The 18,156-nt window shown below is 52.1% G+C and overlaps 1 protein-coding gene across 4 annotated transcripts in view; it reads left to right on the forward strand.

The window, feature by feature from the left end:
- Positions 1 to 18,156, forward strand: part of LOC144105465 (growth arrest-specific protein 2-like) — a 237,009-nt gene that overhangs the window by 189,833 nt on the left and 29,020 nt on the right. For all 4 annotated transcript variants that reach the window (XM_077638585.1, XM_077638587.1, XM_077638588.1 and 1 more), the window contains 3 exons: positions 1,245 to 1,386; positions 16,662 to 16,959; positions 17,681 to 18,008. In XM_077638585.1, the coding sequence (XP_077494711.1) occupies positions 1,245 to 1,386; positions 16,662 to 16,959; positions 17,681 to 18,008 (768 nt within the window). The remainder of the gene's footprint in view (positions 1 to 1,244; positions 1,387 to 16,661; positions 16,960 to 17,680; positions 18,009 to 18,156) is intronic.

An 18,156-nucleotide genomic window follows, 5' to 3' on the forward strand; every position in this document is an offset into this window, starting at 1 on the left:
CGAGAGCCCCCTCTCACACCGCGTGAAGGAGGGGAGAGGCTCGGCACCGTCATCCGATCGCCGTCACTTCGCGTTGCTCGCGACCGCCACAAGGCCGCGTGGGTCCTCCTCGCGGCGGACCCCGGCCGCGGTCTCTGCGGGCGACTTCCTTTCTCTTCGTTCTTCAGCGGCGCGTTGTCGCTGCGTTGCTGTTTCGGGACTGCGTGGTTGCGTGGCTGAGCGTTACGTCTTTGCTTTCAGCGCTGGCGAACGCGCGCTCCGGGGGATAAATATAAACGCCTCCGGGCTGAACGCGGGCACCCGCGTCCTTCTGGGCTGTCGCTTCTGTCTATTCCCGTACAACTTTTCTCGGGGCGCCTCTCCTGCTTGTTCATTCATTTTGCGGAGATGGTGTTGTGGGGGCCTTTCACCCAGGGTAGAGTCCTTCGGCGTCGTAGGATGTCGCGGCCGTATACTACAGCGCTCTTCTTGGCGCTGCTGCGCAAGGCGTATTGGTGGTGGTGGTGAAAAACTTTCATTGTCAAAGCCCCAATAGTCGGTTAAAACTCAAGATCTAAGCGGCAGATGCCCCTCAAAGAGCCAACGGCGTTGACCGATTCTCCCCTCCCCTTGACCGTTCCCTTTGTACCTGGTGCGTGAAATCGCATGGAGTGGCAGATTAATAGGGAATCATCACGGCTTAATCAGATTAACCGCGGCGTCTCGAAAATCGGGTCGACGCCATTGACTGGAGGGCTTCCTTTGAGTGGCATCTGCCTCGGTGTTCTTGAGTTGTATCAGGCTATGGTCCGGGGCGATAAGCGTTTAGGGACAGGGAACACGGACGACGTGGATAAGCGCCGAGTAAAAGCTACCTTTATTCATTCAACAGCACATAAATTTATAGAAAGCAATTGTCACTTGATAACGCGCACTTGGATGGAGGATCACAGAAACGTCACTAACAACTCAGCACCGAAATTCACGCATTCATGGACGCAACCATGATTTTGAAGCGAAAACAGTGGCTGCAGTTACTCGCCCACAACATTGTATGATAAGTACAGGAACTACACAGACCAGCAGCCATTTGACACATGACCAGCTGTATATAATATACTTTAATAAAGGGCTCACCGCTCATAATATACTTTAGTAAAGTGCTCACCGCTCTGGTTTTTGACCAGAGGATTGTTTCTTTTTTCTTTTTCCTGGCATAGGGCTATCGTGTCTCAAGTCTTCGGCGTCCGCTTTCTGTGTTGCAGGTGGTCCCGAGCTTCGAGTTCAAGTGCTGGGAGAACGCCAAGTCCGGCACATTCTTCGCCCGGGACAACGTAGACAATTTCCTGAGATGGTGTCGCAAGTTCGGCGTCAACGAGTCGGTCATGTTCGAGTCGGACGGCCTGGGTGAGTCGCTGTCCTTGCATTCTGCACTGACTGGCTCTGCTTGAGTGCCGCGACATGCTGGTGCGGAGTGACAGGCTGCAAAAAAGGAACCGAAGCCCTGCTTGCGCTTCGACAAGGAATTCAGCATTTTTTGCGCCCCGTGAGGGTCAGGCATTCTTTTTTTTATTGTGACAGTGTGCCTGTAAACGAGCGTTAGAACAGCATCTGACGTCCTCTAGTCTCACGGCGGTAGACTTTAAGGCGAAGGCCTTTCTTGGCTCATGAGAGGCGTCAACAGGATGTGCCACGCTTTCACGAATCCATAAACAATCCATAATCCAAAAAAGGCACGAACTGTCAATGAAGAAAACTAAAGGAAAATTAAGGTCTGGACGGGAATCGAACCCGGGCTTGCGGCCTGCGAGAAGGGGACTATTCCACTGCGCCACGACGGTTCTACGTTAGTATATGATTTCTGGGGTTTTTAATAGTGGGGATATTACTTTTTCCCCGTTTAATCGCGGCTGAAACAGACCGCATCCCGTGGTCGCGGACGCTACCGAGCGCACGCAGACCACGGCGGGCCTTGCTCTGAGGGAAACAAAGGAACGACACACTTGCTGACACCAACAGACATTTATTGCTACATCAACAATGACGCCAGCTAGCAACAAAATACGCTGAGGAACCGAGGTCGTTCGACTCACCAGCAAGGTTACGAGCGATTGTTCGCCCACTCTACGGCAGGGGAGATACTCCACAGCCGGATGGGACGAGATGCGGGAGAACGTTCTCCCCCACGAGGCTTCGCCCTGCTGGCGAAGAGCAGAGCGCCGCGCCGGAACGTCCGTACGCGACGAGATCCCCAGCCGAGGAGCGATTCGTCTCCCCCGCGCGCTCAGCAATCACGCCGTCCGTGGCGCTCGTGTTGCTGCGATGCCGGCGCGCTCCCTTAATAACAAGTTAAAGTAGTTAACCAGAGAGGGTGCATCGCGCGAAAGCAAACCAATAGGGACGTCGTGCGGCAATGTCCCCACGGAATAAAGGCTGGTCTAGGGAATGCGGAGTGATCTTTGAAGCGTACATGAGTAATTATGAGCATATAAATTACAGATGTCGCAATTAACCGCCGAGTACAAAATTACGTTTCCGGTAAATTTATTCTTGCAAGGGGGGAGTGAAAGAAGAAAGGAAGAGAGAGGTGCCGTAGTGGAGGGCTCCGGAATAATTTCGACCACGTTAAAGATCCCCAGGTGGTCGAAATTATTCCAGAGCCCTCCACTACGGCACCTCTCTCTTCCTTTCTTCTTTCACTCCCCCTTTATTCCTTCCCTTACGGCGCGGTTCAGGTGTCCAACGATATATGAGACAGATACTGCGCCATTTCCTTTCCCCCAAACCAATTATTATTATTATTCGTAGCGCCGCCATGCAGGACCCACTGAAAACCGTCCTCGGAATGTACGACGCTGGCTCACCAGATGGCGCCATAATGCAAGCAGAAATGTTTTCGCATTACCTTGAATTTTTTTGAGGGAACTCTTTCCCAGCGCTTAACCTAATGGTATAAATAACAGTTTGTTAATATACCGTACCGAAATACTCTCTCGTTCACTTGTTGGCTGCATGCACAGTCATAAAGTTTATGAACGTGAACACGGGAGCGCGTGACAGATAGCCTAGCAGGCTCATCATCAGCCAGACTACACCCACTGCAGGCTACTTGTGGTGATACGCGGCGGGAGTTTTTCGAAAACATGGTAGAAAGTGTCTTGCGGCGTTGACAGCTTCTTAGAAACGGCGCTTTTTTTCAAAAAGTGGTTGCCGTGTATCGCCACAAGCATTGTTACAGGCTATCGGGCACGCGCTGCTGTGTTCACGTCGGTTCACGCGCATGAATTTGATGACTGTACATGGTATCCAGGAGGCCCGTTCAGTTGAGGTTGCTGCAAGGTACAGGTGAGATTAGCCTTGCCGATTCTGCCGGCAACTGCTCCACCTTCATCATCATCATCATCAGCCTGACTACACCCGCTGCAGGGCAAAGGCGTCTCCCATGTCTCTTCAATTAACCCTGTCCTTTGCCAGCTGCGCCCACCCTATGCCTGCAAACTTCTTAATCTCATCCGCCCACCTAACCTTCTGCCGCCCCCTGCTACGCTTACTTTCTCTTGAAATCCACTCCGTTACCCTTAAGGCCCAGCGGTTATTTTGTCTTCGCATCATGCCCTGCCCAAGCCCATTTCTTTCTCTTGATTTCGACTAGGATGTCATTAACCCGTGTTTGTTCCCTCACCCACTCTGCCCGCTTCCGATCTCTTAACGTTACACCTGTCATTTTTCTTTCCGTGACTCGCTGCGTTGTCCTTAACTTAAGCTGTACCCTTTTCGTTAGCCTCCACGCTTCTGCCCCGTGAGTAGCCGTATGATACAGCTGTTGTACACTTTTCTGTTGAGGGATATTGGTAACCTGCCATTCATGATCTGAGAGAACCTGCCATATGCGCTCCACCCCATTTTTATCCTTCTAGTTATTTCCCCCTCATGATCCGGATCATCTGTCAGATATCTGCCCTAAGTAGACGTATTCCTTTACCACTTCCAGAACATCGCTTCCAATTGTGAACTGCTGTTCCCTTGCTAGACTGTTGAACATTACTTTGCTCCACCGTACCGTACCGACACATGAACGTTAAAGGGACACTGAGGAGAACTCTATCATTTTTTTTTTGTTAGCAAAATCTGATAGTTCGGCATTTCATGGCTTTGTTGCCGCTTGTTCGGGCGCGAAAGATGCATTTATTTCAAAGAAATTTGGATTCGAAGTTGAGAAAGTTATTCCCGCCGCTCTGATTCAAACTCGAGAACTCTTATGACGACATGGAGAACTCTTATGACGTCACAGAACGGAGTGACATGATACGTGACGTAAACGCAGACTCCGTGATTTCTGACGGCTAGCGGTGCGGTGCGCAACCTTCCTTTGCCAGCCTCAGAGATACGTGGTTTCCATGAAGTAAGGAAAATTCCTCCAAGGTGGCGCCTCTTGTCCTAGGAAGTCATCACGCTTGTACTTGTGAGATTGGCCTGTGGCGGCGGCACCTGTATTTTGGTTCTTGCTATTTTCTACATTACAAGAGCTTTGTTTTCAGTAAGAGTGGCGTTTTTGTGATCAGGAGCTGCTATTCTATCGATACAAGCCAACTTCAATTTCTCCTCAGTGTCCCTTTAAATAACGTTCACAAATCAGGCACATACCTGAGACCTGGCTCTTCTACAACGCGGTACACGCAATCACCCATAATAGTCAATAGTCAACTCCTTCTGTGTTGTCCCGAGTGGCTATTCTTGGAATAGGCATAGGGAGAGTGCATCGACGCCTTTGTGGCTACTGTGCTGTTGTACACGGGGCACGTCGAAATGCCGCGCGCGCATGTCAAATCGGCCTATTGCCGCCTACTCCGACCTGCACTACTGAAGAGGTGCGCTGTACAATAAAATTCCTCTCTTAAATTCAAGGGGATACTCATGACGTCACGGATGCCATGTGGTTGTTACAGCATGCTGCTTCGGCAGTGCTGGCAGGAGTAGGGGCGATAAGCCGGTTAGACACGCGCGCGGCCTTTCGACATGCCCTATGTACCCACCGAGACGTCGGATGGCCTTGGAGGGGCGCTGTCAGGGATATGGAGGGTGTGGGTAGGGGCACTATATGCACCTTTTACTCTCAAAAGTGGGGTACGCTGTTTCGTTTGACGTAGAAAACCTGTTTTTTTTTTCTATACCACATGATGCTCTGTTTCGTGCTGTTAGTTCTTGCATTGAAGATAATGGGGTCGTTTGTTTTCAAAACGCCAGTGGTTTGTCCCAGGACAACTTCATGTCACTACTTGAATTCTATCTCGAGTCAACCTTTGCAACCTTTGAGAACCAGGTCCTGGTTCAACGCGAGGGTATTTGTATTGGCTCTTGTGTGGCACCTGTGTTGGCTGACATTTTCTTGGGCAGTATTGATTGTGATCTGGTTTGTTATTTGGACAAGTATGTTTTTAAGGTTTTTAGATACACGGACGACTATCTGGTTTTTCTTAAAGAGCGACCTGGTTTGACACACAGTGTTTGTTCGTTTTTCAAATCTGCCGCGACACCACCTTATCGCTTTGTTTGCGACGCGAGACGCGACTAGATTTATCTCGATTGATCGCAGCCAGGCAAAGCTGATTCTACGTTGTTCCGGAATGTTCTAGTAACTTTGCGCCCTTTATCTCGAATGTTCGCTATCAGCTTTAAATTGAGCACGGCCGACAGCGGCGGGCATTCTGTTCGACGACCGCCGAGCACGCTTGTCGCTTCGCCGCCGCCGAGTGATTCAGTCCATTTTGGGTGCAAGTCAGCCCAATAAACAGTTTTCTTTTAGAAGAACTTTTGTTCGTCTTCATCGCTCCTTCGACTGGATGGATGGATGGATGGATGGATGGATGGATAAGGCTGAACCCTTTAAATCGGGCGGTGGCTCAAGCCACCTAGCCATGACTTATGAAATTTTACTCTTGTCTTGATTTTAGCCACCAATCAGATAACCTTCGCTTGGTTACTTCTACCCGCTTAAAATCTACTTTCCCTTCACTGTCCTTAAAACCCCAATGCCTTATGGATGGATGGATGGATGGATGGATGGATGGATGGATGGATGGATGGATGGATGGATACGGCTGAACCCTTTACATCGGGCGGTGGCTCAAGCCACCTAGCCATGTCTTGTGAAATTTTACTCCGTCACCACTACGTGACATCTGGTGGAGGTGCGGGGTAACTTCCATGTTCCGGACGCCCCCTTCAAGTCGTGAACCCAGCCCTGAGCGCTTCACACCCGAGGACGAACCAGCAGCTCAGCGAGCCAGCCGACGTCTCCAGGGAGAGGAGCCTGAGTTCGGGAAACTGCCGGACCGCACCAGACAGCGAAAAGACGCTGCTACCAGCACTGCAACCTCGCCAAAGATGTCGACACCGATCATACTGCAGCAGCCGCGGGTGCCGCCAACTTTCAATGGATCCCTAGGCGAAGACCCTGAAGAATGGTTGGACCAATTTGAGCGCGTGGCGTCATTCAACAAGTGGGATGATGCGACAAAGATTGGACACGTTTTTTTCTCATTGGATGGCTCCGCACGCACGTGGTACGAAAACTACGAGTCGTCCCTTACGACATGGGAGCTATTCAAGAGAGAACTATTGAAGGTATTCACCAGTGTCGTGAGGAAAGAAAGAGCCGAAGGACTCCTCGAGTCCAGGATCTAGCTTCCGAATGAGCCCGTCCGCAGTTACGTCGAGGAGATAAAGCGAATTCGCGCCGATCCCGGGATGACAGAGGAAAAGAAAGTTCAGTTTTTAATGCGCGGCGTAAAAGAACAACTCTTTGGCAGCCTCTTCCGCCAGCCGCCAAAACCGGTCGAGGAGTTCATGCAAGAAGCCTGCATGATTGAGAAGACTCTCGACGTCCGAGCTCGGCAGTACAATCGTCCATCCTCTGCCTGTGCAATCCGTTCGGACACGACGGCCACCACCAGCGACAGGTTGCGGGAAGGTATCCGCTAAATCGTCCGAGAGGAGCTACGCCGATTACTGCCATCCTCCCCACAGCCACAAGCAGCGACTCTGATGGATGTGGTATACGGGAAGAAGTGCAACAGGCACTTGGCACCCCGACGGCCTCAGAACCCCAGGCCATGACCTACGCCGCTGCAGTAAGTACTGCTCAGCCCCAGGGACAACCCCCACGTCCTCCCCGAGATGAGCCAATCGTTCCACAACGCCGCCTCCCAGCCCCCGCCCGCCCAGCCTATGACCGACGCTCAAGCCCCAGGAAATGCGACGCCTGGAGGACTTCCGACAACCGGCCGTTGTGCTTCCAATGCGGTGAGGCCGGCCATATTCTTCGTCAGTGCCCGTACCGACGTATCGGTCTTCGAGGATTTGCCGTTAACGCCCCACGACCACGCTTCGGACAACGTCCGCACAAAATCGACGAGTACCTGCGTCGAGAAGAGTACACGCCGAACCGCTTTTCGCGCTCACCATCGCCGTCAACCTCGCGCTTTGCGTCGCCACGCCGCAGCTACGCAGCCGCGGTACGAGGAAGGTCGCACAGCCCCCGTAGGGGAAACTAAAGGCAGCAACCTCTGGAGGTGAGGTTGCTCACGAGCTAAACGCCGAAGATCCTCCACCGACCACGCCCCATGAAGACGCTGCACCCGCGACGCCGCATGAAGAACCGACACTCGCTGCACCGACGCCGCACAAAATGACAACCCCGACCGCGACGCAAACTGCCTTCAAAACGACGCCGCCACCCAGAAAAGCCTCGACCACACGCCCCACCCGTGACTCGCATGCGCGACGAAGCCGTGACCCGAAGCCGAGAGCGACATGTAATGCAAGAGTCAGGACCTCCGACTTAGAAATCACTATCGACGGCCGGAAAGTGGACAGCCCTAGTCGACACAGAAGCCAATTACTCGGTGATGAATGGAACATTCGCTGCGCAGCTCAGAAAAGTCACAACGGCTTGGGACGGCCCACAAATTCGCACCGCAGGGGGCCACCTCATTACGCCATCAGGACGATGCACAGCGCGAGTGACTGTCAAAGGACATACCTATCCAGCGACCTTTGTTGTGCTACCGCAATGCTCCCGCGAAGTGATATTGGGTATGGATTTCCCTAATGAGCATCAGGCGATCATCGACCTGCGATCCAAGCTGATCACGCTTTCGACGGACGAAGTCATCGCTTCGATGAAAACTCGGGAAAATCACGTTGCCCTAAGTGTCCTGGAGGAAGAAGTGAGCGTCCCACCCCGTTCAAGCGTTATCGTGACCGTAGGCGCCACGAAAGCCATAAACACTGAAGCCATCATCGAGGGGAACATGCAGTTGCTACTAGACCGAGGAATCAGCATCGCAAGAGGCATCGCACATTTCCGCAATGGCCAGGCCGAAGTACTGCTGACTAACTTCAGCGAAGAATACCGGCATATTAACAGAGGAACGACGATTGCTTTCTACGACGAAATATCTGACGTACGAGATTCCTTCGCCCTCTCCGACCCCTCCGCAGAAGATCCGCCTGACCAAGAGAACTCGCCCACTTTCGACATCAACCCAGCCCTGCACCGGAACAGACAAGACCAGATCCGCAATCTGCTTCAAAACTACAGTGAGTGTTTTTCGACATCGCCGAAGGTGCGACAGACGCCAATTGCCAAGCATCGCATTATAACGGATCAACACGTCCGACCTCTCCGTCAAAGCCCCTACCGTGTGTCTCCGCGAGAACGACAAGCCATCCGGGACCAAGTCGAAGAAATGCTTCGCGACGACGTCATCCAGCCTTCAAACAGCCCATGGGCGGCACCGGTTGTTCTAGTGAGAAAGAAAGACGGCGCACTTCGATTCTGCGCGGATTACCGCCGCTTGAACAACATAACAAAGAAGGACGTCTACCCCCTCCCCCGCATCGACGACACACTGGACCGCCTCTGCAACGCCAAATATTTCTCATCGATGGACCTCAAGAGCGGCTACTGGCAAATTGAGGTCGACGAAAGAGATCGCGAGAAGACAGCATTCATAACTCCGGATGGGCTGTTTGAGTTCAAGGTGATGCCATTTGGTCTCTGTTCCGCACCAGCGACGTTTCAGCGAGTAATTGATACAGTGCTGGCAGGCCTGAAGTGGCAGATTTGTCTGGTATATTTAGATGACGTCGTTGTCTTCGCCTCGAACTGTGAAGAGCACCTCAAAAGACTTCGAACAGTACTAGACGCAATCAAGTCGTCTGGCCTAACCTTGAAAGCAGAGAAATGCCACTTTGCCTACGAAGAGCTGCTGTTTCTAGGCCACATCGTTAGCAAGGAAGGAGTACGCCCAGACCCGCAGAAAACAGTTGCTATTGAACAGTTTCAACCGCCGGCCGATAAGAAAGCAGTGCGCAGATTTCTCGGACTATGCGCATATTACCGACGATTTGTGAAAAACTTTTCGCGCATCGCCGAGCCCCTGACCCAACTGACGAAGGCAGACGTGTCGTTTAAATGGGAAGCGCCGCAAGCAGAAGCTTTCAAGGAACTTCAGCGTCGTTTACAGTCCCCACCGATCCTTGCGCATTTTGATGAAAACGCCGATACTGAAGTTCACACCGACGCAAGCAGCGTGGGACTAGGCGCCGTTCTCGTTCAAAAAAGTGACGGGCTGGAGAAGGTCATCGCATACGCTAGCCGTTCCCTTTCCAAGGCCGAGGCTAACTATTCGACCACTGAGAAGGAGTGCCTTGCCATCATCTGGGCTACGTCGAAATTCCGCCCCTACCTCTACGGACGGCCGTTCAAGGTGGTCAGCGACCACCACGCGCTCTGCTGGCTTGCCAATTTGAAGGATCCCTCTGGCCGACTCGCTCGATGGAGTCTGCGTCTCCAGGAGTTTGACGTCACCGTCGTTTACAAGTCCGGACGCAAGCACACTGACGCCGATTGCCTCTCACGAGCCCCTGTAGATGCACCGCCGCTGGACGACGGTGAGGACGCCTTCCTGGGACCCATCAGCGCAAGCTCGTTTGCTCAGCAGCAACGCTCGGACCCCAACCTAAAAGGCCTCATCGAGTACCTGGAAGGCAAGGTTTCTTCACCCCCCGCTTCATTCAAGCGAGGACTGTCTTCTTTCTGTGTGCAGAATGAGGTCCTTGTGAAGAAGAACTTTACAGCGAACAAAACAGCCTACCTCCTTGTTGTACCTACTTGTCTCCGCGAAGAAGTTCTACAGGCTTCACACGACGAGCCGACAGCTGGACATCTCGGGTTTACTCGCACCCTCCGCCGCATTCAAGACAAGTATTACTGGCCCCGACTGTCTGCCGATGTCGCACACTATGTGAAAACATGCCGAGATTGTCAGCGACGAAAGACTCCTCCCACACGACCAGCAGGATTTCTGAACCCCATTGAACCTCCCGCAAGACCCTTTCAGCAGATTGGCATGGACTTGCTTGGCCCTTTCCCAACGTCAACATCTGGAAATAAGTGGATCATCATAGCGACCGACTACCTGACCCGCTACGCCGAGGCGAAAGCCCTACCGAACGGAACAGCAGCAGAAGTGGCCAAATTTTTCGTGGAGTGCATTCTTCTTCGACACGGTGCCCCCGATGTGCTCATCACGGACAGAGGAACAGCATTTACGGCGGAACTCACGCAAGCCATCCTGGGCTACAGCCACACCAGCCACCGGAGGACAACTGCATACCATCCGCAGACCAACGGACTGACCGAGCGCCTGAACAAAACCATCGCCGATATGCTCGCTATGTATGTCGATGCCGAACATAAAACCTGGGATGTCATCCTGCCTTACGTCGTCTTCGCCTACAACACCGCAGTGCAGGAGACCACCCAGATGACGCCTTTTAGGCTCGTCCATGGCAGGGATGCCACGACCACGCTAGACGCCATGCTGCCCAACGTTACAGAAGAAGAGAACGTCGACGTTGCCGCCTACCTTCAACGCGCAGAAGAAGCTCGAATGCTTGCCCGATTACGGATCAAAGATCAGCAGCGGTCCGACGCCAGACGCTACAACCTACGAAGACGCAACGCGGAATACAAGCCAGGAGACCAAGTCTGGGTGTGGACGCCCATTCGCCGCCGTGGATTGAGTGAAAAGCTTTTGCGCCGCTATTTCGGCCCGTACAAGGTTCTTCGTCGGCTGGGTGAACTGGATTATGAAGTCATCCCTGACGCAATGACTGCATCCCAGCGACGCCGCGTACGACCAGAAGTTGTCCATGTAGTCCGTCTGAAGCCGTATTATGCGCGCTAAAGGCCGCTGCATTTCCATGCTCTATTTTCGCAAGATCCGTTTTTTTTCCCTTACTAGTCGCATTATTTGTTTTAATGCATCGGGTCGATGGTTCTTTTAGAGGGGAGTAATGCCGCCAATATTTGCAGTGTTCGTTCGTTTTTCAAATCTGCCGCGACACCACCTTATCGCTTTGTTTGCGACGCAAGACGCGACTAGATTTATTTCGATTGATCGCAGCCAGGCAAAGCTGATTCTACGTTGTTCCGGAATGTTCTAGTAACTTTGCGCCCTTTATCTCGAATGTTCGCTATCAGCTTTAAATTGAGCACGGCCGACAGCGGCGGGCATTCTGTTCGACGACCGCCGAGCACGCTTGTCGCTTCGCCGCCGACGAGTGAATCAGTCCATTTTGTGTGCAAGTCAGCCCAATAAACAGTTCTTTTAGAAGACCCTTTCGTCCGTCTTCATCGCTGCTTCGACTGCCGTCACCACTACGTGACAATATGCACCTTTTACTCTCAAAAGTGGGGTACGCTGTTTCGTTTGACGTAGAAAACCTGTTTTTTTTTTCTATACCACATGATGCTCTGTTTCGTGCTGTTAGTTCTTGCATTGAAGATAATGGGGTCGTTTGTTTTCAAAACGCCAGTGGTTTGTCCCAGGACAACTTCATGTCACTACTTGAATTCTATCTCGAGTCAACCTTTGCAACCTTTGAGAACCAGGTCCTGGTTCAACGCGAGGGTATTTGTATTGGCTCTTGTGTGGCACCTGTGTTGGCTGACATTTTCTTGGGCAGTATTGATTGTGATCTGGTTTGTTATTTGGACAAGTATGTTTATAAGGTTTTTAGATACATGGACGACTATCTGGTTTTTCTTAAAGAGCGACCTGGTTTGACACACACGAACTCCGTGCAAGAGATTTTATCGGTTTTTAAACGACACGGGACGGGTCTAACCTTCACCTACGAATTACCTGACGATAATAGATTGCAGTTTTTAGATATCAACCTGTGTTTAAAGCCAGATCACACTTGCTGGATGTACTCGCCACGAGCCCGAAAAGACCTGTTGCCATACGAATCCGCACATTCCAAGACGGTAAAACGGGCCATTGCTACATTCTGCCTGAAGGGAGCCTTGGAGAGGTCGTACGTTCATCTGGTGCATGACAGCCTCAACAATCAGGTTGGTAGGTTGCTGAGGGCTGGGTTCCCTTTTCCAGTTGTCGTCGCCGTGGCGGAAAAGCTACTACGGAGATTGAAAGCGAGAGCACCCCAGGAAGATCCCGTCCGAGAAAAAATCAGGCCGACGGTTGTTCCCTACATACACAGGGTATCACACAACTTGAAGAACGTAGCTAATCGCTACGGCGTGCCGGTGGTATTTTCTGCCCCGCGCAAATTGGCCTCACTCTGCCCTCGGATTGCTGCCCGAGAAAGGAGCGTGCGAGGTTGCACGAAGCGTCACGCCACTGAGTTCGTCAAGTGCTCTGAGGGGGTTGTTTACGAGATCCCACTGACATGTGGAAAAGCTTACATCGGTCAAACGGGCCGATGTGTAAATGACCGGCTGAGGTAACACCAGCTTTCGATTAAGACCGGAAAAGGATCTAATCTGCCCTTACACTGTAGCGCATGCCCTTCGGCTACGCGTGATAGCCCATGCCTGCCTTTGCTGCCGAAAACGAGGATTTTGAGGCGTAGCCGTGATCAGATGGCGCGTGAACTTGCTGAGGCTTTTTTCATTAGGAACAAAAGAGATGACGGCGTGAGTGATACCTCGATAAGACTTTATCAGACAGAATGCAGATTTCTGGCTAGCGCTCAGTGACTGACATGGTGGTGTGGAAGTTATAAGTATGTGTTGTTCTGAATAAACCCAATCGCGAGTCTGCGCCCGTCCCTGTGCCCTTCTCGTCCATGTTTGTATTATTTTGCGCAGTACCTTTACTCAATGATTGGTTGGATTCTTTCAGACGTCAGGCAGCTACCGTGGCCGCGGCCAATAAGCCGCTTAGCTCCGGCGGGCCGGGAAGCACCGCTCCCAGAGGGGGGTCTGCGGGGAAGCGCCTACCTTCCAGCGTGCAAAAAGTGAAGAGAAGAGAGAGAAAGGCGCGAAGACGTTGCAATTCAAATTTCGACTACAGCTAACTCAGCTTCTACAAAGCGAATTTAAAAAGTTCTCGCTGGACACTATTCATTATGCGGCGTGCTTTAACATGCCAGCATGACACAACTTTATTAGAGCCCCTTTCGCAGCTTCTTTAAAAGGCGAGGGCGACGGCTCTGGCCGTCCTGCGGAGTGTTTTAGCTTCAGCGGCCCTTCCCATACGCTGCCTACTACACACAGCTGAAGCGATAGAACCTAAAGATTTCCGGCGAAGGCTCTACCTGTGGAGCTGAGCGTAAAGAAATTGCTCCACCCCCCTCCAGCCCACCCGCCCCCTTACGTGAGCAGCTCTGTAGTATACTGTCATCTTCGTACGCTTAAGAAAGAAACAGAAAAGCCTTAAAGTTGGTGCAGTCAGGGTTTGGCCTCTTGGAGAACAGTGTATCATAGAGGAGCTACGCTCCTTAAGGCCCGGTTCCGGTTCCTTAGCATTAGGTTTCTCTTTCGTGCGGCACTTTCAAGCCAGCTTCGGCATTCAGGTTCCAGAGAGATTTGTCAACTTCACTCTGGATAATCAGTCTTGTCGAATGCTTCCTTGTCACGTACCTTTTGCGGATACCTTTACTCTTTCTGCGCTTGACAGGCACCGTTATGTTCAATTTGTCTGCTTCACTCTCTTGTAATGGAACGCGCTCAGCTAGGGTGTCAAAAAAAAAAAGAAACTCTAAGCCCGCTGTCGTGCCGTTGAGAGCTTGCACGACACTACTGACTCGACTAGCAGCGTGTAAAACGCCAAGAAATGCTAAGAAAGAAAACGGCCTGTCACTCTAATGGCATACCCCCAAGTTACGAAACGCGCGTTCTTAACGAGCCGGTAGTGTTATGGATCTAGTTTTGGGTGACAAATACTCCCGCGTGGGCCTGTTCGGTACCGGCCCGAAAGCGTTAACGACAGCGTCTGCGAGGCAACGAATAGCTGTGCTAAGAATAGCGTCACCTGAGATTCCTTTCGCGCTTTCTCAGCCTCAGTCTTTTTTTCTTTCTTTTTTGTTTACGCCCTTACCGTTTTGTCGAGCGTGCCAGCACCATTAGGCCCAATTTGTCTGCTTCTCGAGCGTCTGAAAGGTGACAGGACTGGCGCTTCCCTATACTCTCACGGAGCCCGTAAAAGCCAGGTGTTCACTGACGAAGTCAAGCGAAAGGTCTGTGCTGCGCGCTGACAAGTTGACGTCGCACTTTGGGGAGCGCCTTTAAGTCGGTCTCTTCTCACCGTCCCTTTCCGGCAAGTGACGAAATGGTGATAAATGTTGCTGAGAAAAAGGCTGCCAGATTTCTCCTCCGCTCCGAAAGGTAGTATACCATTTGCCGCTGCCCGTTGCATTGAGTCACAATTGTTGTTGCGTCGGAAAGATAGGGAAGCATTATTTATATTCTGGGAGACGTGCCCGAACACGACCTCCCCCCACCCCCTTTTTTTGGCCCCGCAATTTCAGCTTGAATGAATTGGAAGTGACGTTAACGAGCTCGGCAAACTCCTGGCAGTCTTGGCTAGAATAATTTGGGTACTGCCGGCGGCTTATAGCGGTTAAGATGTGAACCAGTGGGCGTCAGGGACCACAGCTGCTAGCAGACTGCGTGTCACCACGAATGATACACGTAGTCAATGAGCACATCGTAGAGTACAGCCACGGCCACAATGGTATGAAGCATGCCTCGGCGATAAAATTGCCCTGAGGCGTTGCCGAGTGAAAGCGAATAGTTATTGGGTACACTCTAAACACAAAACACCTATATGGGAGTAAAAAGGGTGTAAACTGTCCTCTAGCGAACACCCTTTTATAAAAGGGTGCGCGCTAGAGGACAGTTTTACCCCCTTTTTACTCCTTTTGTTTAGAGTGTACTTACGCAAATAACTGGTGCATGTGCGTTGGCGCTTAAAAGGAAGCTTCTCTCTGGTTTACGCAATGCCAGGGAGTAGCTGGAACATCGAAGCGTTCTTCGTATTACTGGCTGCAGCTGTACGTGCAACGTACTCAAGAGTGCGCCGTCCTAATGACTCACCATCTCTCGCCTATTTTGACGGTGTGTTATTCCAGATTGACCCTGGCTCATGTCAGCCTAGAACTGGAGGGCAACTGGGGCAGTTGCGTTTGTATGAGGGAGATGGAGATGAAAAAAGTCCGATTCATGGCGTCCCGAATATGGCTTTCATCGGCCCAGAAACGCAGCCTAAGCCAACTGTGCATGTTTCTAAAGATACGCAGCCATAAATCTTGCAGACTTCGGCGTTTGGCGTCCTTCACACTGGAAAGATTTCATTAGACCATCTGCTAGTACGTCCGAAACAAACATGCACAGATCAAATTTCTAAAAGAAACTTCCTTTAGATGCTTATTCATTGGGCGAGCTGTTTCAGGCTGAAGCTCATCCCATTGTGCGCTATTTTTTCGCAGTACCTTATTGTATGCCTCTTTTGAAGCACTGTGCTCGTGGGACAGTGCAGTGTTCCCATAAATGCTGCCTTTTTTCTTAGCTTGTTATAAGCGGGAAGCAATTTATAGTCGTTTTTTTCTTGCACGCCTCCATCTCCTCTATAATGAGTGGTCGCGCAGGCAATCAAATAAATGACACGTCAAAAGCCCTGCACCAAATTTACCCGGAGCTACCAAGTAGCCCCCCTCTCCCCTCACTGCCCACGTGCACAGCTTTAGCCCGTAAGAAATGCGTAACGAATTATTACGATAAGAATATCGTTGCTTCGCCCCACGAGGCTCCTTAAGTACACTTCGCCATGTGGCCGCCACCACTTTCTCGCCGTCTCCATATCCATGTGTGCCGCCGGCGTGATATTTTTGTTGATCAGTTGATGATGAACGTGGGTTGTCAATTAACGGCACGACTATAGCAACAGTGGTGCTCAAGAACTCCGACAAAAAAAAGTTTCTCGTACATATATCGCTCTAATGAGAAGTCATTTCAGCGAAGCAGTGCCTTCTCTTCGGTTTGATATGTGGTCGTATTTTTTTCAATAGCGTTTTCTCACGCGTACCTCTTACTAAACTCTAGTTTGCCCCTTTCCCTCTTCCCCTTGTATTCCTCGACTTGTTCCTCTAATTGTACCTCTACTTGTACCTCCATTTGTCTCTCCTCCTGTCCCTTTACTTGTCCCTCATCTTATCCCTCCTCTTGTCCCGCCTCTTGACCCTAATCTTGTCCTTCCTCTTGTCCCTCCTCTTGTCCCTCACCTTGTCCCTCCTCTTGTCCCTCACCTTGTCTGTTCTCTTGTCTCTCGAATGCATGCCGCTTGACTAACCCGACCGCGTCTTCGCAGTGCTGCACAACCAGCCCCGCTGCGTGGTGCTGTGCTTGCTGGAGCTGGGCCGCATCGCGTCGCGGTTCGGCGTCGAGCCCCCCGGCTTGGTGCAGCTCGAGAAGGAGATCGAGGAGCAGGAGCAGCAGCTGCTGCAGACCGCCGGGGAGGACGAGGCGGCCGCCGCCGTGACCGCGGCCGACCTGGTGGGAGACGTCGTCGACGAGGACTCGTCGTCGGCCTGCTCGTCGCCGGCGCTGTCCCGCGCGCACTCGTGCCTCTCGGACGATGACGTCGCCTCCAACACCGGCGAGCACGGGTACATGGACGCCTGGACAAAAGTTTTGCAGTCTGCGCGTTCAGCGGGATAGGAGACAGCTCAATGAGTTTCGAGACCCGTGGTGGGGCATTTTTCGCACGAATGAGTAGTTGCCATTGAAGCCCACATGAGCTTAGCCATAAAGCTACAAAGAAAGCTCTGTAAGTATTCTTAGGTGCACGCAAACTCGTACTCACCCGGATTGACATCATTTCGCTTAAAGTTGTACATCGCCAGTTCATCCGCACCCCGTCTCCCGCTAAGCGTCCTGGTTAAGAAAAGTAAAGTGCAATGCTGCGGAAGTTCGTTCTGCGCAGTTAGGAAAATCGTACTTCTGCAGGGACAGTACAAAGAGACAAGCCTCTGAATGCCCCTTCTTTCTATTTGTTCCGAAGAACCCCAGATTATCTATAATCGGAACCCACCACTACAGCGTCCCTCGTAGCTCTTGCATCGCCTCAGGACATTAAATTCCACATAACACCTCTTTGACCTGTCGCGAATGTCCCAATGCTTTTCTGATCAGTTGTCAGAATTATGGCCTAACGGAAGTACTGCCGAAGTTCCCTCCGTTAGCATAATCTCTTTTCTCTGTGAGCCTCGTTGGAAGCTATGTAAGCTGTTGACTCTTCTTTCATTGAAGCAGGCTGCGCGCGTACAGAGCGGTCGTCGGCGCTTCTCGCGAGCCTGTCGGTAACCCTGCTCCTCTTCTGCCTCGAAGGCCGGCGACGACGAACGGCGCGACCGACGGCGGCTCCCTGGAGCCGCAGCTCCCGGGCGTCATCGCGGACGTCGTGGACGGCGTGCCCATCAACGGCGGCTCCCGGAAGGCGGGCCTGGACGACGACGACGATGACGACGGCCGCGACTCCGGCCTGCCGCACGAGGGCGGCGACGCCCCCTACGGCGCCGAGGACTCCCTGGACGGCTCGCTCAACGGGACCTCGTCCACGCCAAGCCCGCCGCCCGCGCAGCCGCCCGTGCAGAAGGGTCCTTCCAAGAAGACCGACGGCGGCAAGAAGAAGGTGCCCTCGGACCTGGACCGAAAGGTCAGTGCGGGATCAACTACCTGCTCTATCGTTCGACCGCTCGAACTGCACTAGGATTTAATACCCCTGTCACACGGGCATTTCAAAGGCCCTCGAACCGATAGTCAATCGACTCAAAGGCGATCGAGCGCTGCTACACGGTCAGTTT

The sequence above is a fragment of the Amblyomma americanum genome, chromosome 9 (genome assembly GCF_052857255.1).
Source record: "Amblyomma americanum isolate KBUSLIRL-KWMA chromosome 9, ASM5285725v1, whole genome shotgun sequence".
Lineage (NCBI taxonomy): Eukaryota > Metazoa > Arthropoda > Arachnida > Ixodida > Ixodidae > Amblyomma > Amblyomma americanum.